Here is a 27,382-nt window from a genome sequence, read left to right on the forward strand (position 1 = left end):
CAGATGAACGATGTATCCTATCATAAGCTCATTTAAACAAAATCTTAAAGGCCCACTGCACTACTTGTAGCTACTTGCGCCCTCTATATAACAAACAATGCCTAATCGGTGACCATTGGTCCCCTATGATCCTCTTTTTCTTATGTTAACTGAGAGCTGAGTTAATGAGATAACCACCTGTCCAGTGACCTTGCAGGCCGGTGTAATCCCTCCTGTAAACTATGGCAGATAAGCTTTAAAGTTAAAATGAGTATGCATGGATAATTATGTACACCAACAATGTTTGGTACTAGAAAAATCGAATAAGATTGGGAAATATATACTTTACCAAGACTTTCAACTTTCTTGCAATTTCATCCTATAGGCACGAAGGAATAAACTTTAGTTTTTTGTTCAAATCATTTTTGAATACTACTAATTAATATAATTATTTAATCGTTTAAACAGTTCATGATGATAATGATGCGGGAACGCATATCCTGCTATATTCATGTAGACTGGTATCACACGTGAATTTGTAAATAACAGGATTTTAACACCTTTAATTTGTACATGCAATAACTTTTGAAACTCCACTTTGCTTTAAAAGATGGGGCATTTTGATTATTTAGTTGTTTATCAAGTTAAACAAAAATACATCTGACATACTAACGTGGGTTTTGTTTCCTGGGTAGATTAGTTGTAAGGGGGAAAAAAGAATTGGGAAATGATTTTTAACACCCGATCGCGTTGTGAATTTTGGAGTTTGATTTCCTCTGCTGTCAAATAGCAGAACACTGTTTTCTAGTTAATGTTTGATTCTGGATTTTATGTATCATATCCTTTAAATGGCTTTGAAGCGTATTGTTGGTACCAATATTTATTCTTGACGCATAATAATAACAACAATAATTTTCAGCGCAGGATGGAGTCGAGGTACGCCCCCCCCCCCTTATTTGAATATATATTATTTGCAATATGTATTTACGTTAGTTGGGACTAGCCAGGTACATGGAACATTCTGTTCCCTTCCTCAGCAGGGAACTCCATACCTCATTTAAACATTATTCTATATTTTTCATTCATGGACAATCCTACCGAGCGCATTTATTTCTTTCTGGATACGCCAATGAAAAATCATCAATTTAGAGTGTTATCAGAAACATGATCACGATGACCAAACACTGTCACAGCATTATTTCTACCAAAAAATTAAATAATTAAATCTAATCATTTTTGTATTCAAACAGATTTCGAAAACAAGTGAAACATGCCTGAGCCAAATATCTTTATAAAACACAGCCCTTGAAAATGTTTTAGATGATTTGACATTCTGCAGAATTCAGCCATTTTCATTTTCATTTGATTTTTTGTGTGAAAAAGTGCCCCCCCCCCACATACACACACACTCTCTCTGTCTCTCACTCTCTCTCTGTTTCTTACTTTTTGAACGACCTACAACCCATTATTGTTCATCACACTGACTTGTAATCACATTATATTAACAAAGTCTGGTGTAGGTGAACATTTAAGAAATCAGTGAACATCCGAGATGATTTGTAAATCCTTGAAATAACTAAGAAGTTCCGTTGACGAATTGATTCATACAAAATGCTCTAGCATAGAAAGCACAAAGATAAACGAGTAAAACGGAACAACGTGATATATATGTCTGCAGCTGCATCGTACATCGACATGTGCGCAGCGCATCTTAGGGAGAGAAAGAAAGAGGGGCCTCTCACTCAAAATAGATCAGACAAGAGGCGTCTCTAAACGACACCCAGATAATATTAGCTTAATCAACGTTGATAGTAATGTAACGGTATAATATACAAATATACACTGTCCTGAGAGGTTCTGGTTAAAACTATGCGCAAGAGGTGACTCCAATAGTAAATGGTAGTATTGAAGTACCTCGAAAAGAAGGCATGGTTTATTAGTATCATATCATTCTTTAAAATATATATTTTTTTTGTAATGATTACAAATAAAAACGAATTATTCAAATAAGATTTGAAGAAAAAAAAAAAATCGACAAAAAAAAATCAAAAAAAAAAAAAAAAAAATCAAATCAAATTTGAAAAAAAAAAGAAAAAAAACTCCCGAATAGTACTTTCTCAGAGCAACCTTAAAATAGTTGAATTATTTCTGGTCATGTGACGAGCTCTCAACCAATCAAAAGCTAATCATTTTTTGATGCAGGATATAATATTGTTTTGCACTTTAAAGCACTTGTTAAGCTTTTAAAACTTATTTGGATGACTTGTGCATTAATTTTTTTTTGGAAGGATGATTTCCAATTAACATTGAATCCTCTCCGTGCCATGGGCACAAATTTACGCCAATTTAGAGTTAAAATATGAACCTAAGCAGGAACCCACATTGTGAAGTTGATTCCAATGTAATATATTTCATGCCCAAGTTGACATTAGCACAAGAATGTTACGAAAACAAATTAACCTTCGTATGTGTAGGTTTCATTAACATCTAATCAAAAGCTTGATGGCGAAGAAATGGTTAACCGAAGGGATCATCTTGAATTATTTCGATTCGACATTTTCTTATTTATCCATCGATCATAAATATTAGTCTGCGTTTACTAATACCTAACGTCCATACTAACATGGTTTTAACCATTCAACAATGCCTTAAATACAGAAGCAAATTTATTTTTTAAAAATGAAAAATTTGTATACATTGATACAATTTGAGTTATGCAGCGCTGCAACAAATTATATAATTATTGCAAACACTCTTTTTTTCTTCTTTGAAAGCGAAATGCTTATTTTTAGTTTGTAAAGACAATAATATATAGATACATCAAATTCATTTCAACATCGTATTATAAATAATTAGATTTTAAACAAAGACTTCAACCAATCTTATTGGCTCATTACCTTGTATGATCGATGTATTGACATTTCAATTGACTATATCACTGATTATTAAACAGTACCTCTAAAATTAGGCTTATAATTTAAAGATGAATCATTTAGATAGACTAACCTTAGCTGCTGGTGAAGGGTAAAGTAAAATTTACGATTTTCCTATTATTCATTTGACCCCCTCATGATATACTTCTCAGAACAATGGAATCAAGGACGAACAAGTCATTAATTTAGGAACAGATTTAATCCTTAGTATTGCGTGTCATTTGAATCATCGCTTTTCAGTAATTTCGGCATTTGTCATCCGAATAAACTCCGATCTATGTCTTGGCTTATCAAAGTGGGGCACACGAAAGGAAAGCTTTAATTCTGACATCACTCGATGCCTCGACAGAAATACAAAGAATTCTTGCAATGAGGGAGAAACATCGACGAGATCATCCAGCCCAAGAATTAGTTAGATTATCCCCGACTTATGATCTCAATCTTCGATTTCTTGACAAAACCCATGAAGATTTTCATAATGTCGTCATAGAGATTCTGCTTACAAGACAGATAGACTGTCACTTCGTTTGTAATATCCTGTTGCACTTAGGTTGATATACTGGGCGTGCATAACCCCTTTTTATACCGTGTGCTCGTAAAATGTAAAAGCACAATCATACAATGTCAGTTTAAAAAAAAACATTTACAATAGTTTTGATACATGTCAAAATAGATACTCGTAGAAAGGATGGTGAATTTTTTTTCCCACAAATTAAGAATAAATGTGCAAAACTTATTTAATGACGGTTTAAGAAATCTTCACGAGTGAACATTGACGATTAAAAATGAGTTCAGAGTGTACCATTAATGGTTTGGGTATATTATGAATTTTGATCATTAAAAAACGTAGGAGAGTTGTTCAGCACTGGACAGATACGGATAAAATAAAGTGTTTGGGCCTCCACCCTGTAGGTGATAACGTCTGAAATACAATGTCTTCTCGTTTTTACTTCCAATATCAAAATTGACAAAATGTGGGCGTTATTGACGCAAATTTATTTGGTGTTTCTGCCTTCACAGAACTATTGTCGCTCCATATTCTGGATATTGTGGTTGGAAGATGGATTCATTTCGTAAAATATAGGTTAAGGATTAGGGTTGCAATCGGGTCTTTAGGTTAGATTTCGGTTTAGATTTAGTATTACGTCGATGCAATTGGCCCATGGTTGAAGTTGAAATGCGCTCAGTATACTACATTGACCTAGGAAATATTGGCTAGTTGGTTTGTTTTACCTGACTGGTAAGAAAGCATGTGTCTGCTTGTAGGGGACCGACAGCTTTAAATACTCTCTGAGGGACTTTGCAATGAGAATTGATGCCTCATCAAAGGGCATGTGCGTATTGTCGCGAGAACATCGGACATCCCAATAAGCATGATGAGGCAGAGAGAACGCGCCTTTAAACCCGGATCAAAACTATATTGTTTTTCACCAACAACAAAAAGATGATGGTGGGACTTAATGATGAGTCGTTCAAGGTTTTCACCGCGAGTGAGTAATCAGATGCTTATATCGAATCTTACGATTGCGCGTCTCAATATACTGAGATTATGTACACAATAATGACAGAAGGATTTACCCCCTTATTAGTCTTTCCTCAGTTTAAGATGTTCTGTTTTATATATTTTTTTGCGTGTGCCACAAAATAACAATTTACTCTCCATTTTTTTCAACACCTACTAACAGAAATTTAAAACAATTTCTTTGCTATTTCGGTTATAACGCTGTGATCTGTTTAGCGTTTTGAAGTTTAGTCATTATTACAAAAAAGAAAAGACATTCTTCGGAATATTGCAAAAACAAAAAACAAACAAACAAACCTAGTTTTGCCGTGAGGGTCCAACCTTGAAACTTGGATCGTAGAGAGAATACAAGGACTTTCTATTTGTTCTCCCCATTTCAAAAGGGGGTCATTGATATTGTTTAATTTACTTTTGTGCGAGGACACGTGTTATAACAGGCATTCTAGGAGAGGTGCAAGAGAGTGACTTTTTTAAAATAATGAAAAAAGAAAAAAAAAGAAAGAAGAGGTGAGTGCGTGTGTGTATGCGTGTGAGGGAGGGAGAGAGAGAGGGGGAGGGGGAGAGAGAGAGGGGGAGGGGAGAGAGAGAGAGAGAGAGAGAGAGAGAGAATGGGTAGGGAGAGAGGGAGGAGATAAGGGGGTGAAAGGGAAACAGGGAAAAAGGACAGGAAGAAAGAGGTATTAGAGAGGTAGGGGGAGAGAGAGAGAGAGAGAGAAGGGGGGGGGGGTAGAAAAGGGGAAAGGGAGAGGGGGAGGATAGAGAATGGGAAACAAGAGATATATAGACAGACTAAAACAGGGCAACAGGAAACAGGGACAGAATGAAAGAGGCAGAGAGGTAGAAAAAGAGACAGAGAGAAAGGAAGAAAGAGAGAGGGGAGGGAAGAAGAAGGAGATAGAGAGAGAGAGAGAGAGAGAGAGAGGAGAATGGCTTGAAAGAGAGATATAGACAGACTAAAACAGGGAAACAGGAAACAGTGACAGAAAGGAGTAAAGAGGTAAAGAGAGATAGAGAGGGGGAGTGGAAGAGAGAGAGAAGAGAAGACGGAGAAAGAGGGGGAGAATGGGAAGAAAGAGGGGGAGAAAGAGAGATATAGGCAGACAAAACAAGCGAGACAGGAAACAGGGACAGAAAGAAAGAGGTAGAGCGGTAGAGAAAGAAAGAGAGAGAGAGAGAGAGAGAGAGAGAGAGAGAGAGAGAGAGAGAGAGTGGGGAGAAAGAGAAATGAAAGGGGGAGAAAGAGAGAGGAGAAGGGGGAGAAAGAGAGTGGAGAAGTTGGGGAAAGAAAGTTTTAGACAGACTACAAAAGGGAAACAGGAAACAGGGGCAGAAAGAAAGATGGAGAGAAAGGGAGAGAGAGAGAGAGAGATAACAAAAACTGAGAAAGAGGCAGATAGGTGAGAGTTTGTGAAACTAATTATGCACAATTTCTTCTCTTCTTGTCTCTAAAATACTCCCTTCTCGTAAATTTTATCCTAACCAGATGACAGGAATGATAAAATGGTGAGTTTGATTGAGACAATGATTCCATGAAGCTAAGCCATTCACGCAAGGAATAATAATAACAATAATAATAATAATTCAGTTCTTGTATAGCGCATATAACATCTCTATGCGCTTCCGAAGAGCTATGAAATGTATTACCCTTGCTTTAGCTCCGGCAGCCTTATCAGCGCACAGTGCATTTCAAGGAATGATCCTACCAAGAAGTCCTACCAGGTACCCATTTACCTCACCTGGGTTGAGTGGCAAATGCAGATCAATGTCTTGCCAAAGGACATTAGTGCCGCGGCGGGACTCGAACCGCGGACCTTGTGATCTTGAAATTTATGTCGATGAAACCCTCAGCACTATTGTCTAAAACCTTGTGAACTTCGCGACTTTTTTTGTTAACCTTGTGGTGGCAAATTGACATATCTCAAGGCAGTTGTTGTTGTTAATTTGGACAATGTTTGTCCCTCTTCCCTATTCAAAATATTCTAGGCTATGGTATTGCAGCTTTTATGAAAAAGAATGTCATCATAATAATAGTTTATCCAATGTTTATCATTCTTTTGCATGTATTTCTTTTAAATAATGTTAACAGAGCTCATTGGAAGACGTATGTGTGTTTCATATACATTTACTTTATTCTAAATCATTTTTCATGTATTCTTTGTCTTACATTTAAATAATTTTTGTGGAATTGTTTGCAACTGAGCTGAACAGACTTTTATATGTAGCTTGAATGACTGAAGTTATACCTCACAATCCTTGCATGAACATGAATATTAAATATCCCGGGAAAAAAAGTCAAAATCGAATTAAATTGAATTAAAAAAAATATAAAAAAGCATTTGTAAAACTTGTTATTTAAAATCCGTTGATGACCTGGTACATTACCAACTACAGGGGCAACAGTTGTGCAATCTACGGCTCAACTATGGTTCTAGATCTTACTTCAAGGGACATTTACATTGACTATGCTATGTTCTCAGGTTAATTTGAAGGTTTGTGACTAATGGTTCAGTCAGAATTACATAGGACTTTAAAGGTAAAGACCAGTTATGGTCATGCGATTGCATTGTGAAAGAAACGTTGTGGAATCGATCAGAAAAGGTTGATCATCTAGCATCTAGCATCTGCAAGGTTCTGGAATCATCAAAATGATAAGAAATTTGGCCCATTCTTTGTAAAGTTACAAGCACTATACACAGAAAGATGTATATGGGACTACCCTATATCTCTCACAGACCATGAGAGAAACAAATTTTCCAAATATATGAATTAGTAGGCGGTTTCCCGGCAAATTTTGTATCATCATGTATTAGTCAAAACATATTCTTTCACATGATTGGTAATGAGAGCTTCCATTTCATTTTTTGAAATAGGGGCGTTTCCGATACTGGTCTTTACCTTTAAGTTCATCTCACGTTGAGTGCTAGGAAGAAAGACGGAGGGTAACAAGATATCTAATTAGGGGATAAAATTGATAACCTACTTTCCCTTTTTTCCAAAATAAGAACATAACCTTCGCGCTTGATTTGAGATTGAGGAAGGCGAACAAAAATATGAGGATGGAACGTCTTCCCTTTCTGCCCTCCCATTTCCATTTGGTAGACCTTGGGGGCCCCCGGATAGGTCAGACGGAGAGATAGAGAGAGGGAGAGAGAGAGAGAATGAGAGATAGAGAGAGAGAGAGAGAGAGAGAGAGAGGAAGAGAGGTAGAGAAATGATAGAGAAAGTAGTCACGGTGAGAGGGGAAGATATATAGGAGGTAGAGAGAGACATAGAGAAAGACAGGGGAAGGGATTAGAAGAGTAGATCGAATGAGGGAGATTTATGGAAGGTGGGGAGGGGGACGAGGTGACAGTACTTGACTTTGTTCGCTGATTGATTCTTGAACAACGTTTCTTTTAAAATTTTCTTTTCAATAATTTTTTCCTATGCAAGAAGGTGAGATGAGAGAAGATGTGATGAAAACAAATTCTTTGTGTGAAGTTACTTCGTAAATTTGGATATGTGTATATATTTCGAGACTATTCAACCCAGTTTGCAGTTTCATAGTTTTCCGAATAGGCCTATTCTACATGTTTGGTAAAATTATAATAATTTTGCATACATTGTATAACATTTCTCGGTGTGTACACGGATTACTACATGGATTATTCCCAAAATTGTTTTATTATCACCGTGACAAGTGAAAAGGAAAGAAAGCCATACCGCTATTGACCTTTGATAAAAGGTATATAGAAGATGCAAGTGCAACATGTCACCTCAGAGAATATCCCTAATAACAGATTGTTATGTAGTGTAGACACAGCACGGGAAAGCTCAATATAGCATTATTCGGAAAAGGGTTCTTCCTAAACTACCTTGGGTACTTCAGTCGCAGACAGATGTATCAATGATTTGCCTTTCTCTTATTCTTGCAGTTATTGTTCCACTTCTCCTTCTTACTTCTTCTTCTTCTCGTTCTTCTTCTTTTTCTTCTCTTTCTTCTTCTTCTTCCTGTATCTCAATTTGTTTTCTTTCTTTCTTTCTCCCTCCCTCTCCCTTTCTATTTTATTCGTCTTTTTCTGATGTTGGTTTCCATACAGGCTGAGAATAACGTGAATTTAAACACTATTATTAAACCTATAACTTAGTGTTGGCACTTTAAAATGGATGACAATTAATGAAATTAACGTTAATATATGATATTAACGTATATACCTACATGTACATGATATTCACTATCCAACCTTCCATCCATCCGTCTGTCTACCTGTCTGTGTCTATCTTTTATGTTCCTATATCAGTATGTCTGTAAGTCTACAATCGTATCCCTTTCTCTTCCTCTTGCCCTTCTCTCTTTTATATCAATCATTTCGATGAAGGTTTAGGGGCGTTCTCTAGCTGCTGGCTGAAGACCCGTGGGTGGCAGGCAGGTTCCGCCAGTGGTTTCCCGTTCACGACTGGGTGCTTTCCGCTCTACTGCTTTACTGCGTAATACATTTACAAGAAGATGTCTAAAACCATTTAAATATGTCAGTCAGCTGACAGCGTTTCTTGCAGATATTTCCCTAGCTGCTTGTATTGTTTCTTCTTTTTCTCTCCTTGCTCGCCTGAAAACCTTCATGTGGGCTTCTATAGCCAAGCTTTTACATAACCAATATTTGCCTCCATGGTGTGCATAGATACATTCATACCTCGTGCGAATGTATTTATAAATCCATGTACTCATATAGGACGATGAGAAAAAGTTATAAATTAATAAAAAGGACAACAATTGTGAAATGGGACATTAACAAAACGAAAAGATTCAAACAAAGTGAAATAAAGTATTAGGGCAGAAAAGAAAGTACTTACTTTTTTAGCTCATCGTTTGACATATTTGAGCTTCTTTTTTAGTGTGTGTGTCATAAATAGTTTTAAACGTTCCTTTAGATTGTTTTTATCGAATTTGTACTCAGCAACTTGAATATCATATTTGATTTATGACGTATATATTTGTATATATTTTGTTTTGGTATTATGCTTATTCTTATCTTCTTAATGTGATGTTTATTATGTACTTTCTTTAGGGGTCAACGTTCAGCAAGGCTAAATGCTCCTTTTTGTTGACCCCTCATTCGACATAAATTTGCTTTCTGAACTTATTTCCTGTTAATTTTATTGTATTATTACTATCTGTAATGTTACCCTTCTACATGTATTGATGTATTTTCAATTTTTTTAAATACTCTGTATGTTTTGTATATGTTTTTTTTTAATGAAGAATGAAATAAATACCATACCGAACCATACCATAATTATCATTAACTAGCTTGATCGCTGTAAAGAGAAAGAGGAAAGTGATTGTATCCGGTCGGAATCAATTCACTTCTTGATTAGGGGTGTTAATTCATGACAAATCATTCTAGGATTAGTGAGGAATATGATGGGTATAATCAGTTGATCTTGATCAGTAAAACGTCATCTTCTCTCTAATTGACATTTTGTATATTAAATCAATTTTGAAATCATGTAAGTTTGTTGTTAAACGTATAGGCATTGAAACTGGAGGAGATGGTCGGATAATTTATATTAAATCTGCTTTTTTTCTTGTTCTTCATTTCGAACATATTTTAGTTCATTTCCTTTCTCCCTATTTTGCTCTTTTTCATTTTTTTCTTTTTTAATTACGTAATTCTACTTCTTCCTCATTCTCAATATTTTATTCAAATAATCCCCCTCTCTAGGGTTTTTTAATATCCTCGTATTTTACTCCAAACTGTTTTCAATAGGGCTTAATTAATTTCTGATTGTCTTGCGCCGCCTTCGAATTTCTGCTTCTTTTCTTCTTCGGATGTTTCTTAATATTTGATCTTTTAAAATTACTCCATTCCATCAGTAATGACATTTTAGTTTGTTTGCATTCTGTGAGTGTGTCTGATTTTATTGCCACGATTTTAAAGCCAATCTGTACTAGTGTACATGAGGGATTAGACCACCCTGCAAGGTCACTGGACAGATGGTTATCTCATCAAATCAGCTCTAAATTAACATAAGAAAAAGGGGGTCATGGGGGAGCAATGGTCACCTATAACCCATTTTGTTATATAGAGGGCGCAAGTAGCTATAAGTAGTGCAGTGGAGCTTTAAGCAAGGAAATCATCTACGAATGAATACGTTAATCAGTATGGTTTGGAATATGCACAATTATAGAGGGTTTTCCAAACTTGAGGCCTCTAAAGCAATATCCTGAATAATTTAGGTAAAATCTTTTATTTTTGTTTCTCCTTTGTCAAACAGAAGTATCTTCGCAGAGTGGAACTGCCAGTTTCTCACGGACTACCATCACATCCTCCAGAAGAACAATCAGCCGAACAAGAACGACCATCGTACGGAGCAGGCAACGTAAGTTGAAAAGGCCGAAAAGATTTGATGAAAAGTAGATCACACATTAAAGGTACTATGTCCCATTTGGAGGCCAAAATAATGAAAAGTTTAAATTCAAACGGCGTTTGAAAGATAATACTGATTTAGAACTTCCCTAAAAAAAGGGGGCCTAAAAATGTCTTTAAAATAATGACCACTAGCAGTTAGTTGTCGAATCGACTTTAGTGATTACAATCCATTTAGAAATAGTCTGATTTTCAGACCCTTGTACTCAATGGTCTTGCGTTTTGTGCTGCGCAAAGATTCAATCAGTTTAATTTGGGCCATTACAAGAAGTGGGTGATTAACGTAAACAAAATTAATGCTCATTTACCCTTTTCAGCTCATACCAAAGGGAAAAAGTCAGTCAGCCACTTAATAGTGTCTGACAGTGAAGTCTAAAATTAAACGGGTTTCCTTGCATAATTTGAATATTAGGACACTGCTAACGTTTAAATTTCAAAGATAGGAAATACGTGACATATTCATAGTTCCTGCAAACTTCTACAACATTTGATATTGGCTGCGAATGGGACATTGTACCTTTAAAAAAACAATGCATTTATATACTCCACGTAAATTTTTCTTGTAAATTGCGTGAGTAATTTTTTGGTATAACTCCTTATCATATTGGTTGTGTTGTAGTAGTTTCGCGTGGTGAGAGCGCTTCCCACTGATATTTGAAGGGGAAACGTTAGTTATTGCTTTAGCAATATTTGAGAATCTATTCATCAAGTAAACGACTCCAATCCCTTTCGAAAAAAGAGAAGATTCCCAGGATTGTCAAAATCCTTGCATTAGACACGGAAAATGTAGTCTTCTTGATGGTTGCTGTTTTGAAATAACCTAAACCCTAAATAGGTTACGGCTTAACAAAATAAAATGGGATAGGCATCGGAGGAGGTGATATGTTGTTTGGACTTCCCGCAATTGATATTCACCGGATCCAGATGATACAGCACATTGCAGCGAGACTGGTCACTCGCACTCCACGCCAACAAAGTATAACTAGTACTCTTAAGAAACTACACTGGCTTCCTGTAGATAAGCACATCATATTCAAACTCTTATTAATTACATTTAAAGCAATGTAACACAGTTCTTTCCCTTCATACCTGACTGATTTGCTCAAACAATACCAGCCACCCCAAACCCTCCGTTCAAGCAATCAAGCATTTGTGTACCAAAAACCAATACTATATTCTATGGGGGCAGATCTTTTGCAGTTGATGGACCAAAACTTTGGAACAATCTTCCCAAATTCATACGACAGGCACCCACTTCTGCAACGTTCAAATCTTTAATAAAAACGAAACTCTTTGGCCTTAATTAATTAGCTTAAACTATCCTTACTTACGTTATTTGTTTTGGCCATGTAAGCTACCTTTTTATTATGTTATTTACTATGTGAAGTTAGTCATTTCAGTAGTTATACGATTTATATATTTATCTTTGTTGATTCCTTTTATGTACAGCGCATGGAGAAACTTGTGTTTATTATGCGCTTGTATAAATATTGTATTACTTTTATTATTATATGATTCTAAGTTATTCAGCAAGTTTTTATTGCGGAAAGGCAATATTTGTCTCTTCGGCCTTATCACCAAAGTTACAATCTTGTTTGAGCTGATTTACTTTCGATTACGTTTGAAAGAAGAAGGCGACAAAACCACAAGAGTTTTGTCGATTCTCTTCGAGATAACCGTCGACTGATCATATCCAAAACAAAAAATAAGGATTATACCATAAAAGGTCGACATATTGCGAATAATATGATATCATTCTGAGGAAATTTCTTTCGATTTGTTTTGTTTTCGGAATTAATTCAGAATTAGACACATATGGCCGTTATCCGGTTATATGATTGTAAACATGTGCTATATTTAGTGTGGTTTTCCATTTAAAAGTAAAGACGGGGGTTTCTTTGGGAGTAATTCGATTTACAGCCAGAGAAGATCTAATTCGGCGGAGATATTAGACTTAATCTCTGTTTTTTGGTATCTTCATAATCACAATCCGAAATTATTTAGGCTTAATCTGGACGCAAGCCTTTTCAAAATGTTGTTTAATTCAATCGCATTTGGAAATAGATGGTCGGTTCAAGTACAATCTCTCTGTCTGAGTTTTCTTGTAAGTCGAACACGAATACGAATATGAATATGAATATGAGTATGAATATGAGTATGAATATTGATATGGATAGGAATATGACTATGAATATGACTATGAATATGAATACGAATACGAATATGGATATAGATATTAATATGAATATGAATTGGAATGTCTTTTCGTGCCAATGAAACTTCTATACACTTGGCTTTTTTTATTTCTTCAAAGAAAAGCTTGTTTCCAAAATCCGTCATATACCTAGACAACTAATATGACGTAAAACAAGCAACTATTCTGACCTTCTCTTGATCGTATCAAACTAATTTCTATAGCCGCCTTCTCAATTACAGACGAGCAGCGACAAAAAGTATTTGTCTAGAATTATAGATTAATAACCAAGTGAAAAGAAAGAGGTTAGTTTCATACATGCACCTCATAAATGAAAGGCAAAGCCTCGGAAGCACTTGATCAGAAACAAGATATGGATTTAGATAAGGATTCGAGGTGTCCTTCAGAAATGACGAACCCGTTTGGCGAAGCTTTAAAAAAAAAGCGCAATGTTTGTTCGATAGAATAAATGAAAAATGGTTATTATAACCCGCTAAATACATAAATTACATTATACACATTCCCCGCGTATTTTAAATTGTTAAAGAGACCGTTCCAGATTTTGTTCGATGATTATGCATCTGTAGCCTCTCGCTTTTAATAATATCTTTAACTATCCTACACCCACCCCCTCTTCCTCCTCTCTTTTCCTACAGGTCGATTAATCTTCTTCTTTATCATTGCCTGCCTCCTTCTCTCTCTTTTCTCTCTCCAATTTACACCCACTGCGCTATCCCATTGATTTTTACAATCATGAAAATGATATGACCGTAATCCGGCAAATTAATACCCAATATACATGCTCAATCTAAATCATTTTTCCTTTTCTTCCATTTTGCGTCTTACAAAAAGGTATACCGTCGGGCATGGCTTCTTCAGACACTCGACCCTGCTTGCGACCACCGACTCTAACTGGTCTGATCCAGTTCATTACGGTTGATCAGAATGCCAACATCACCGAGAATGGCAAGACCTTCCCGGCTGGAACCGCCATCACGCATGCGTGTCAAGACCCCGGAAGGGCTCGACTCTTCGGGTCAACGACACGGACCTGTATTTTAGGAGTATGGACAGCGCCCGCACCAACATGCCGTAAGTCTCTTGATATTATAGGCGTTGTGGCGTGCGCCTGTAATCCAGCTAAAAAGTGGAAGTTACAAACTGATTCAGCCGAGGACGCAGGTTCGAAACTGAGTCACGTCTTTCGGATGGTGACGTTTAAAGGTCGGTCCCAGACGTAAATAATCAGATCTGATTGATACACGTCTGTAAAAACCCAATACACACACACACATTATAACATTTGAAAACAAACAAAGATATAAAACAACTTAAAGGGTTTATACTAGCCTGGTGAATACAGAATAAAAACCAAGGAGGTATGAATCGAAATAAAGAATTCCATTTCTCCATTTCAAAAGCGATACGTCACTCACTTTATAACCCTTTGGACATGAACCTATAATAGGACAGCAAGCTATACCAGGGCATTCTGACATTTTTGCGATATTTTGCCGAGGTCTCTCGAGTAACCCAGAAATGGATATCATAACAGGATATCGTGACATCAAAGGTGTAGAAAAATATCTGAAAATATTGGATGAAAGAACAGCCGTTCCACTTAGTTCCCAAAGCTTATTAAAGTTTGATTAACAAAACATTGGTCTGTTTGAAGTATAGAGAGAGAGAGAGAGAGAGAGAGAGGGGGGAGGGGGGGGGGGGAGAAATGTCGATTGTGTTAGTATTAATGATACCAGTAATTTTCAATTTCCAGAAAGTAATATGCATCGTCCAACAATCGTCTTTAAGAAGGCGAGGTTAGCAGGAAAGTGCTTCACGTACGAAGAAACTAAACATATAAGAACCTCACATTAATTCAGACGCAATGCGGAAACAATAACTTCAATTGCTACTCGTTATCCGTCACGCACCAGACAAAAAACAAACGTTAATTCATAAACATATCCGCCTCATACATAACACCCATGTTTCATTCAACAGATTTGGTAAGAGAATAGAGAGTTTGATACACTTTATATTACCACACATGCTTCAGCGACAATGCCTTTGGGTCACTGCTTCACCAGTCAAAATTCTCTATTAATCTATTAAAGCTAAAGACCAGTTATGGTCATGCGATTGCATTGTGAAAGAAACATTGTAAAATCGATTGGTAATAAGAGCTTCCATTTCATTTTTTGAAATTGGGGCGTTTCCAATACTGGTCTTTACCTTTAATCGGGGACCACAATACTTACATTTAACTTTAACTCTGACCCTAAACCTACTCTCAAACCAAATCGCCTAATTAACACTACCACTACATGATTTTAGATAACATCGAACCCGGGATTCCCCGACGCCATGAAGGTTATTGTTTATAACTAATGGCCTCCCTCCCTGTTTTTTTACCACAATTTCGTCCAGTCATTGCTAGAGGAACAACGCCTTTTTAGTTTTAAGAATGGTCCTTTTTTTCCCAGGGTCACCCAGAATGTACGAAGGGTGGTTCACGATGGCGGACCTAGGGGAACACCAGGGCCACGTGCCCCATCCCACCAAAAAAAAAGGGTAAGGGGGGGGGGGGTCATAGAATTTTGAAAATAAAAGGACACATCGAAACACTGATGGTTGTTTTTTTCCCTGTCACAATCTTTTAGAACTTGTCCCCTTCCCGTTACAAAATCCTGGCACTGGTTTATCGTGCATTCACTTCACTTTGGTGACGTTTTTAATCCCAAACAGTGGCGGATCTAGGGTAAACTGGGAGCACGAGCCCCCTCCCACCTTAAAGATAAAAGAGTGGGGGTGATTTTGTTAATTTGTTTTTCATAGATTTTTTTGAATAAATGGAGACACATCAAAACACTGATGATTTTTGCTCGCTTGTCACAATGTTTTAGAACATGTCCCCTCCCCGTTACGAAATCCTCGATAGGTCACTGGTGTATTGTGCATTCACTTATCTTTGGTTATGTTTTCACTCCAAAACGACACGTCAAAGACTCAGTCCTGTATAAGGCAAATAACGCCTCGTGTGTAACTGACTTAAGGTCATCAAACTTCTTGTAAGTTTGTCTCGAGTGGCTCTTACATAGGTGTCATTGAGTAGAGAATCTTCTGCAAAATATTATCTTCTTGAGTCTCATCTTTGGTTTTGAGCAGAAGGAAATGGCGTGTTACACGACCCTCTCCTTCCCCAACTTGTTGCCGGATATAATCATGATGATACTGTAATTCATCTACAACAAATTGTGAGCAAAAGGCATTGACCGGGGCGGTAAAACATATTAACGGGCAGATCAATTTTTCGACTATTTGACGTTAATGCTAAAGCTCTATTCCAAACGCATTTGAGATAAACATAATCATATATGGATTTCCCAAATAACTGGCATTGATTGAAATCATTGATTAATATGGTGTTATTGGTGTTTTGTACTACAATCACAATAATATGTCCCTTTTCGAATGAAGAAGCAACAAAATCTTAACTTTAAAAACTATCTGAAACAGATCTTTTATGTTCTAGTGATTTAATGAAAATATCCTGTACGGCCTGAAATAGAAGAAGCCTATTAAAGTCGGCAGTCATCCTAACAAATTATTATTGGGTGGGATTTGTGTACATGTGCATGTACATGTATTAACGTTGACTAGTATGTACAGATGGCATGTTGACGCTGGAACATTGATTATATATATATATAGTAATGACTTAATGGGAGTCATATTATGCCAAGCGTTACGAGACAGACGCGTTAAAAATTCCTAACCTTGGTTGTGTAACTGAAGCCAGCCAATGTTTCGTGGTGATCAGGTTCGGTCGAATTGCGGCGTTGCTGATTGAAGGAGGCAGAAAAAGGGCATAGATGAGGACTACTAAATATTGCTGTCCGCTTGAATGTCTATTTCATAAAGCGATGGAGACTTCTGGCGTCTGCTTTAATATAGTGTTGACATCATGAAGACCATTTTGGTCACGGGAGAGGTATAAACGTATCAGAAATTCATTTTCTTCCCTCTGATGGATAACACTATCATGGCTATTTCACCCCGTAAAAAGAGTAATGCTTGTACCGCTATTTTCCTCACATCCTCGCCCTCTTTCTTCTTCTTCTTACATTTTCTATTTTCCTTCCTTATCCCTTTTCTTTTTTGCTTCAAGCGTGCTCAAAAATGTTATCGATTTCCTTTGTTTCGAAAAGGTCACTCTGCCATGATGAATCTTGGCCACTTATTGCTCATAACTATGCCAAATAAACTTTGCTAATTAAATTCTCCAATAGAGGTGAGAATAACCAGGTATAAGTTTAAATCTAAATTGCAATGGGAAGATACGAAGGAAAGCCATATAGGGGAACTTGGGAAAATAGTACATTGAAATGAAATAGGAACAGCCATGAATTTTGGAATACAAATTAAATGATGACCTCTTATTCAGTCTAATGTTATACCCAGGACGGACGGCAGGAAAACAAAACAAGAACGTTAGACTATAAAGACTACATGTACTACTGTTGGTACTGGTGCTGTTGCTACTGCTACCAATATTACTACAACTACATCCAGTACTTTTACTACTACAACTACTACTACTACTACTACTACTACTACTACTACTACTACTACTACTTCTACTACTACTACTACTACTACTACTACTACTACTACTACTACTACTACTACTACTACTACTACTAATACTACTGCTACTTCTACTACTACTACCACTACTACTACTACTACTACTACTACTACTACTACTACTACTACTACTACGACGACGACGACGACGAGGACGACTACTACTACTACTACTACTACTACTACCGCTACAAGAACAAGAACAACAACTGCTACTATACTACTACTACTGCGATGATGAAAAATACTAATACTACTACTACATCAACAACAACAACTACTACTACTACTACTACTACTACTACTACAACTAATAATACTACTACTACCTCCACTGCTACTAGGCTACCACTACTACTACTACTACTACTACTACTACCGCTGCTGCTGCTGCTGCTTTTGCTACTACTAATAACTACTACTACTACTACTACTACTACTACTACTACTACTACTACTACTACAACTACGACGATTTATACTGCTACTACCACTACTGCTACTTCTACTTCTGTAATATTACAATTGACACGTCTGCGAATCATACTATTTCACTTACATGTATCTGTTTTTCTTTCTCAAAACCAACGTTTTACTTTTAGCTGTAATTGTTCTTGAAGTAGCAATAATTGAGTAATACATTCCCTCTCAAGCCTAGTTTCCGCTAGTACACTATCAGAAGTTGTTATCGTCTGAGTATTAAATCTTTTGAGGCAAAGATCACCTTGACTGTTCCTGGCATGGCATCGGAGGCCTAGTTATTTTTTCTGGAATTGAGTCACATATTATGGGGGCGTCAATTTACGGTCAGTAGGTTGGGGTGAAAGGGGCACTCCGGAAAACAATCGGCGAACTAACAAATATTTTGTTTAACTTTGAACGACTATTTCGACCAAAGTAGATATCTAAAAGGAGATCCCAGAATTTCATCGCTATCATTGCTCCAATAATAGTTGTCAAGCACTAGACATTGGCAATCCCATCTCTAAAAACAAAAAACGTTAGGGTGCCCCTTTTACAAATGTAGCCCTTTCTCACATACCCTCTTTCGAGACAAACAGGAGAAGACTTTTTTGACAAACAATAGACTGCTCATTTCCGGACAGTAGTGATGAATACCTGGTGTTTATTGTTCTAGAAATTGGTCCCGGAAATAGTCGGGTTACAGTCGACAAGATCAGTCCTGTAATACGCAACTGATAACTTCCGACATTCTAGCAATGTTCTAGTTCCGAGCTTGTTAAAGTCTCGGTACAGTTTTGGTAAGTTTCCAGATCACAGCTTTAACTTTGATTCTAGTCGCTGGATAGCAATATATTCCCGTTTCTTAAACTTGTTCATTTGTGTGTGTTCTGAATGAGTAAAGATATGGCGGGTATTAAAAATAAGTATGGGCGGAGCCTATGAAAAACTCATTTGCATGTAAACGAAAAAATGGACCATAAATTAACATCAGTAGCAGTGACTGCATTATAATAAACGAAAAATGGCTTCAGTCTTCCATATTTTGGTGGTTATGCCCGTTGTATACGAGGCGGCATTTCTATTTCGCTAATATTAATAAGTGCTTGCACCAATATTTCAAAGTATTGTTTGCACGGTCAGTTTATGGTTGATTTTACATTAACATATTGTACGACGTCACTTTCGTATGGTGCGTCAAAGGCCGCGCCAGTTACTGACGCAGTCCTACATGTACGTCCAGGCGCGTACACTAGGGGGGGGGGGAGGGGGAGGGGGGTTAACCCCCCCCCCTTTGGTATTTTTCTGTGTGTAAACCCCCCCCCCATAACCCCCCTTTTTTTTTCTTTCTTTTTTTAATTATTTATTTTAAAAAACTGAGCAAAATGTCAATTTTTCAAATTTCGAGACCAAAAAATTAAAGTGTCCTCTTACCCCCTCCCCCCCCGCTTATTCAGCGGTCAGCTGAGTCGTTGCGATTTTTTTGGGATAAAATAAAAATAATAAAAAAAGTTTCCTATTACCCCTCCCCCCTCCCCCCTCCCCCCCCCCCGCTTATTCAGCGGCTGGCTGAGTCGTTGCGAAATTTTCGGCCCGATTTATAAATGTAAACCCCCCCCCCCTTGAAAAAATCCTGCGTACGCGCCTGTGTACGTCAGACAATGACGAATCGAGTGCCACGGGCATTAAAGAGAATACTCCCAGCCCCACCCCCTCCCCCAGCTACACCAACATTCATACAAGCTCGATATACCCCAGTCAAGTTTTGTCTCACCCCTTGTCTAGAGTGCGAACAAATAATTGTTTATAAATCGAGATGATTACAAAATTGCAATATCTGGTTTTCATATTTTCACGATTCATTTGTGTCGACCGGGAATGCATGCGCCATTAATCATCAAACATAATGGCCTTGCCAGCAGGCTACTTACGCAGTGTTAATTAAACGGCGAAGATGAGTCTGTACATTACTCACGAGACAACATGGCCATGTAAACATACTTTATACTGATTCAGGATGTGTGCCGTACATGGCTCTACGCTGCCGATGTATCAGAAGTTCAATCATCGTTCAATTGTCAACAAACTATTATAATCCAAGGCATAGTTTTGTTCAATGCATGATATAGAAATCAGTTGCTTTGAAAATTATTGAAGGGTTGGTGTTCCGTTTTGTAGAACGTAACAATGGGATTACTAGAAGACCGTACCATGCGTTAAAAATATATATTTATAATTCGTAACAGTCACATTTCAATTCTACAAGGCTAGGGTTCTTCTAGCCGTTACCGTTGTACCGATACAGTATTTTCTTTTGCTCAATCAGTGAATATGTATGTTTGCACAATTGTCTGTTAGTGTTAAACCTTGCCGACTCGCAGCATGTAAAACCTTCCGAATGGAGTAATACATATTTACATGTAGTGGCCTGGAAATATAAGCATGAAGTATCATTATCGAAAATTTCAGGATAGCGAGGACACGCTCAGTTGAAGACAAGGAAGGGAAAATTGACCAGATGGGCAACAAAAAACAAAAAAGTAGTAGAGGTATAGAAAAATGGAGTTGGTTACACGTCATTAACATAACGCCGTTGTTGGCGCTATACAATTATTTGGTTAGGTGTATAGTCAAAGTCAAACTTTCATTATAATGATCTTGACACGTTAAAGTTGACGTCTTCGTGGTATGTTAGAGTTGGTGTATTGATGAGAAGTTGGCATATTCCTATATAGGCCAGAAATACTGATTTTGTACAGACAACGTTACAAATTACATTTTCAGAAGGTTACAGAACCTTTAGTATCATCTTCGAAATATACATATTTGGGAACGATAACTATATTACAAATGAGAGTTTTTATAGTATAATGTACCAATGATAAATATATCGGCAGTCCTGGGCCCTGTCCAAATAAATCGCAAGTCCTCTAATCAATCGCAAGTTTGCAATCTCCTTTCTTTTATGTACATAGTTGCGATTGATATCAATTGCAATTAATTTGCAATTGATATCAACTCTTTGTAATACAGGGCCCTGGTGTGAATGTCTATTTTTTTCATAAATTGCTTACAAGTCTCGGTTGGATATAAACAAGAAAAGACAAGTATCAATGCGATCTCAAAGACTTTCGGAAATACAAACTCAATGGCAATTTCAATACTCCGCTGTTTATCCCATATGAATTATGTTCGGATTACGTAAAAACGTCTTTGCAATATTCGCACATTTCAAAATGTGATATACAGGGCCATTAAAGGCACACTGTCCTATTTGTAGCTACTTGCTCCCTCTATATAGAAAACTTCCACAATCGGTGCCTGTTGGCCCCCATGATCCTCTTTTTCTTATGTTAAATGAGAGCTGGGTTAATGAGATAGCCACCTGTCGCAGTGACCTAGCTGGCTCGCTGGGTGGTCTAATCCCTTCTAGCTGAAGTAGTAAAGCCTGCCTTTAAAACTGCGTTACTGTGATTTATTCAACGATTTTGCGATCGTATTTGTCATGAATGTAATGGGCTTTTAAAAATCTATATTTCAGAAACTACTCGAGTTCAGTTTGCACTAGCGACTACACCAACCCTCCCGCAATCGTCCACAAGCGACGGCTCGTACGCAATCTTTCTCACCCCCTACGTCACCAGCATCGACATCTCTTGCATCATCAACCAAGGTGGTAGGCCCGAGCTGGTAGCCAATCACATCTCGGACACATCGCCACGTACTGTGTTTCTCAACGAGGTGGTGGGAGGTCGACAGATGAAGAAAATAAGGATCACCTCTCCGGTCCCTTCCGATGGCGGGACCTTCACGTGTGTCGATTTGAGCAGGGCGAATGAAATGCACTCTATTGATCTGGTTTTTGATGGTAAGAATAGCTGGAAATCTTGTCATATCTTTATGAAAATACATGTTAAAGATAAACTTGAGTTCTGGTAAAAAAAAAGAAAATTAATTCTCATAGAATCAAACGAAACTTACACTGAATGTTCAAGATTACAAATAAATGACATGTGCCAAACAATTTTGGAAGAAAATGTATACTGGCTGAGTAATGAGCATAGAAAGACAAGGAAATCAAGGTAGTACCAGCCCCGACACCATGTGTGTTGTCCCATATATAGCTTTCTGTGTCAGTGCTTGTTACTTTACCAAGACTCGGTCAAATTTATTATGATTTTGATGACTCCAGAACCTTGCAGTGCACACCAATACTTACATGCTACATGATCAACTGTTTCTGATCCTTTCCACACCTTTTCTTTCACAATGCAATCGCATTACCAGTACTAAAGTTTCTCTTTAATGTCAGACTAATAAGTCTTGTAGTTCCAAAAGAAGCAAAGTAGTGAAAACGGGCGTGCTGCTGTACAAATATATGTGAATATGAAAGATTTTACAATAAGTCGTCAAATGGTAGAATAATCCGCAACTATATACTTCTTTGTTATTGTTAAACAAACATGTTAGTGGTTTTCATTGTTATAGTCGATTTGTTTTCCTCTATAAATGATACTTAGGAAGGCGGGCTACAAGTAGCCCATTACAAAATATGATTCTTTTAGTTTATCAATAAATACATACATCTCAGATAAGAGCGATATTTGTTGATTTATGTTTATTACATCAACTTTAATCTATCTGAGTTTGTTTTTATCTTTTAAATATTTGTTTGTATAGATGAAAGATATGCACTTGGTGACCCTTGCCCATCAGACATCACTGTACCCACTGATTTCAACTCGACCCACACCACTGTCACATGGGACATTCCGTCATTGGCCAATAACTACGGCGACACTCGACTGCTTTCGTACTATAAACCGGGCAATCGTTTCAACCTCGGAAAGACCGATGTTGTATACAACGCTTCGGATATCTTCGGAATGGTCGAAGTTTGTGTATTCACGGTAACGGTTCAAGGTGAGTGTTTCCTAGTGTTTTAGCTGGACAACGGTACTGTTCACAGAGTTCCTATAAAGACCGTGTGTGCCGTTTGAACGTAATGTTTTCGAAGGTGTCACACGCTGACATAATTATTAAGAGCCCAAAATGCGTCAGAATGGTCTTAGGGGACATTACGGACAAAATTCAAGAGCGTGATAAGCCATACAAAATTATAGGGATCCAAAAACAAGCTCATGAACAAACTTACCAACCAACCAACCAATCAACCAACCAGCCATAATATAGACAAAATAACTGACTAATCATGCAATCAGCCAACAACTAATCAGCAAAGCAATCAACTTTAACCATTCAACCAACCAACCACCTCTCTCTCTCTTGGAATTGACGATCAACCAACTAGTCAACCTACTAACCTACCACCTGAACGATCAACCAACCATCCATAACCCTACCATCCAACCAACAACCAACCAACGAACCAACCAGCCAACCAGCCAACCAACCAGCCAACCAATCAGCCAACTAAGCAACCAACAACCAAATCACCAATCCATATATGCAACCAACAACCCAAACAACCATCCACTCAACCAACAACCTAAACCAATTAGTTAATAAATTGACCAAGCCAACCAACCAACCAGTCAGCCAAAAGTACCGATCAAGTACCTGATCAATCCAATCGTTATACAAATTAATCCAACCAAACTTTGTTTTTGTATTTATTTCTCCACCAGATGTTGAGCCGCCTACCATCCTTGGATGCTCCGATGACATGTCGGTCCCGACTGACCCGGGTCGGGCCATGGCCCAGGTGTCTTGGATTGACCCTGTTGCTATCGACAACTCTGGCCAGGTTGATCTCGTGACAAAGGCTCTTCCTGGCACCTACTATGGTATCGGATCATTCACCATCGTCTACACAGCAACTGATCTAGCGGGCAATGAGGCCACTTGCTCGTTCAGTATAATGATTGAAGGTGAGAGGTCGTACCAAACTATACATTGGTTGACTTTTTTTGTCCATTTCGTTTTAAAAGTTAATCATTTACGATTAATGGTACATATACACGCGAAACAACATGTCTTAAAAAAGAACTAGAATGTTTTTAGAGCAATGCTTCTCTAGAGACAATATTTGAATTAGACATAGGTTTTTACATATGGTCGGTTTAAATTTAGTATGCAGCTGTGTAGTATCAGCGTCTTTGAAGAGCCAAATAGATATTGGAGCACTTCAATTCCCAGATTTCATGTTACATTTCATAGCAAAATTATTTACAGATATAAGCAAGACACGCTTAGGTGGGAAGACCTGAGCTCTGTTTCATACAACTTGTTATAAATAATAACATTATAAGCTACTGAAATTCTGACACTTGATTGGCTACGGGCAGATTCGTCATTGATCTGCGACAGATGTTAATGATAACAAGTTTTAAAAAACGGCCCCTTGGAAATATAAATTCTTCCTATGTTTCACATTGCAGACAGAGAACCGCCTCGGCTGACCTGTCCTGACGACATCGTAGTGGATACCATCCCGGGCACTTCTCATTCCCGTGCGAGCTGGACAAGACCTACTGCCACCGACAACTCGGGTCGAACAGTCATCTTGAAGGATCCAGGAACAGACGGTGTGTTCATCTACGGTATCTCCTACCGCACCTACTCGATGCAAGATGGCACGGGTAACCTTGCCAATTGCACCTTCTCCATCCAAGTCAGAGGTAAAAATACCGTGTCTCTTTGGACCCTTTTCTAACCACAAATATAGTATTTGTTCTGCTGTCTTAGTCTCAAGGGGATCACCAAGTAGGGCCTAAATCACCATTCGTAGATTAAGTCATGGAAACAATAAACCACATTTTGTTTTGAGTCAGCTGGTAGCCACCAGCACGGCCTGTAAAATCCTCATACAGCCACACATACTCACCCACCCACATCACCAAACACACACACCCGTATACACCCTCACTCACACAAACATGGTACTTACCGTGTTTGTGTGAATATATACATGGCTTGTAATTGCCTACATAGAATGGTGTCAAGGGTATATACTTTCGAACTAACATCGAAAACCTTCGGGGTTACATATGTTATGTAAATAATGGGCTTGACATTGGTTTAAATACGATAAAATACCTTTGCCTGCAACCCCGTCCGTTCTCTTACAATTTGTATCAATGTATGTATATCGGTATACATTGCAGTGTGTTTGGTATAGAGGTCTGATTGTCTACTTATCTGTCTGTATATGTTTGTCTATATACTATACATGATGACGCACAACGTTATCCTTGTTTTCCTTCTGTCATAGACTCTGAACCACCACGCTTCATGAACTGCCCACGCAACGTTCGGCGATACATCGAAACATATCGTGAAAATTCGACCTCGGTCCGGTGGGAAGAACCGATCGCCGATGATAACGTTGGAATATCCTGGCCGTGGTTCAGGTCCCACGCGCCTGGTACAAAGTTTGCCGTTGGCGACCACCATGTCTCCTACGTAGTCAACGACCTCGCTGGAAATAACGTCACTTGCGATTTCGACGTTTCTATCATTGAAGGTATGGATCATTACGTCGTTCGGATCAAGTTTGATGATGAAGATTAAAGTTATCTTTGTTCCATAGTAGCTGTAATAGGCAAATCATTGACATGATTCAAAACATGATTCATCTACAATCAACTACATCTATCTATATCTCACCTCAAAATCTTTCCCGTTCTTGAGCATAAGATACGACTCATCGGAACATGGGGTGTCTTTTTATGACCCTCGTTTCAATATCAGCAACATTTACACATTATGTGTGCGTGTGTGTATTCCTCGCAGGAAGTGGTGGAGGGGGGGGGGGGCAAAGCGTCTGTAGTACCGTTGACTGTCCGCCAGAAGACCGTAACTACCACTAACCATATAAAGCTATCGATTCCGGCCTTCTTGCGGCCAGCCGAAGATAGTACAGACGATTTGTCCCACCCCCTCTCCCTGCGAGGAAAGTTCATAACATCTATTTAAAATAATTGTTTTATTTTGGGATATTTAGCGATATGTCCTTCGGATAGGACGACGACCGGAGGAGAAACATTCACATGGCCCTCTACGATGACGAGTACTCTGGCGGAGTCAGAAGAACGATGTCCCGTCAACACTGCTTACGGTAAGTTTGATCCATTTGTGTAAACTCTAGCCACCCAATCTTGTCTTGGATCTTGAGACAAAAATGTTGCACAGCTGAAAGGACAATGAACATTATTGAACGCTACATTGGTCTCTCGTAGTTACTCTAATACCGTTTAGACGATTCCAGAGCTACTATCCGAGGCTCCAGTTTACACAGAGACCCGATTTGCCCCAGTTGATCGCAACTTAAATTGAAATTATCTTAATATAGGTATTTGTAAGTTGGAAGATCGCTTCGGCTCAGTCGCAACTCATTCATGTCTTTCTGAGGGCCCTAAATTTCCCCAACTTGGAACAATTAGCCATCTCAGGTAATGGTGTTATAATTTCTGATGGGTTTGATCAGATATGGTAGCCAGAAACGCTGATAATATGTTTTTAGTAAAAATACAAGGATCATGGTGACATCCGGACGTTTCCAAAACTTACCCCATCCATCAAGGTCGCTTGTCAGAATCTGACGTTGCGAATGTGTTCTTCTTTCATATGGCGAAGGTGAATGATATCGATATGCCGATAGCACCTCTGGGTCAGGAAAGTAAGTGATTCGTTGTCGTTCTCGTGCCCTACGTCCTTATTACTTATGTCGAGGGAAAAATGGATGGAAACAGGAGTATTATCATGTCACTGGAACTACCATCGTTTTTTTTCAGCATCCTGATTACTTTTAACATAAAAGGATAGTCACAAAGTATACGTTGCTTCTTCCTTTCCATCTTAATGTTACAGGTGGACACCCAGTGGCTATCCGTTACTGTCAGTTTGACTACGCTGATGTCGGGCTGTGGCAAAGCGTAAAGATTAGGACCTGTGGCAGGGACATCACACCACTTGATTTCAGGGATCTTAGTAAAGTAAGTGATGACTCTCATTCTCAATATCTATCTTCTCTCTCTTTCTCTCATCTCTCTCTCTCTCTCTCTATCTCTCTCCCTTTTGATCCCCATTCTGTGTGACTATAAATCTATCATTTCTTTCCATGCTCTACGAGTCTTTAAGAAAAAACATCCCAAGGACTATCATCACTAGATTTCTACACCGAAAACTAAAATTTAGGACAGTTATATAGTCCCCTAGGACAAATGACCCAATGGCAATCCTCCCCCCCCCCCCCAAAAAAAAAAATGACGAGGAT

The 27,382-nt window shown here is 38.1% G+C and overlaps 1 protein-coding gene across 1 annotated transcript in view; it reads left to right on the plus strand.

Moving 5' to 3' along the window:
- The window catches only part of LOC592828, a 55,610-nt gene that overhangs the window by 16,475 nt on the left and 11,753 nt on the right, over positions 1-27,382 (plus strand). Inside the window, exons 2-10 of the mRNA XM_030974267.1 lie at positions 10,690-10,794; positions 13,888-14,127; positions 21,686-22,012; positions 22,825-23,067; positions 23,793-24,035; positions 24,546-24,785; positions 25,379-25,630; positions 26,111-26,224; positions 26,977-27,101. Coding sequence (XP_030830127.1) covers positions 10,690-10,794; positions 13,888-14,127; positions 21,686-22,012; positions 22,825-23,067; positions 23,793-24,035; positions 24,546-24,785; positions 25,379-25,630; positions 26,111-26,224; positions 26,977-27,101 — 1,889 coding nt within the window. The remainder of the gene's footprint in view (positions 1-10,689; positions 10,795-13,887; positions 14,128-21,685; positions 22,013-22,824; positions 23,068-23,792; positions 24,036-24,545; positions 24,786-25,378; positions 25,631-26,110; positions 26,225-26,976; positions 27,102-27,382) is intronic.

Source organism: Strongylocentrotus purpuratus, unplaced genomic scaffold (genome assembly GCF_000002235.5).
Source record: "Strongylocentrotus purpuratus isolate Spur 01 unplaced genomic scaffold, Spur_5.0 spur5_scaffold_7, whole genome shotgun sequence".
Lineage (NCBI taxonomy): Eukaryota > Metazoa > Echinodermata > Echinoidea > Camarodonta > Strongylocentrotidae > Strongylocentrotus > Strongylocentrotus purpuratus.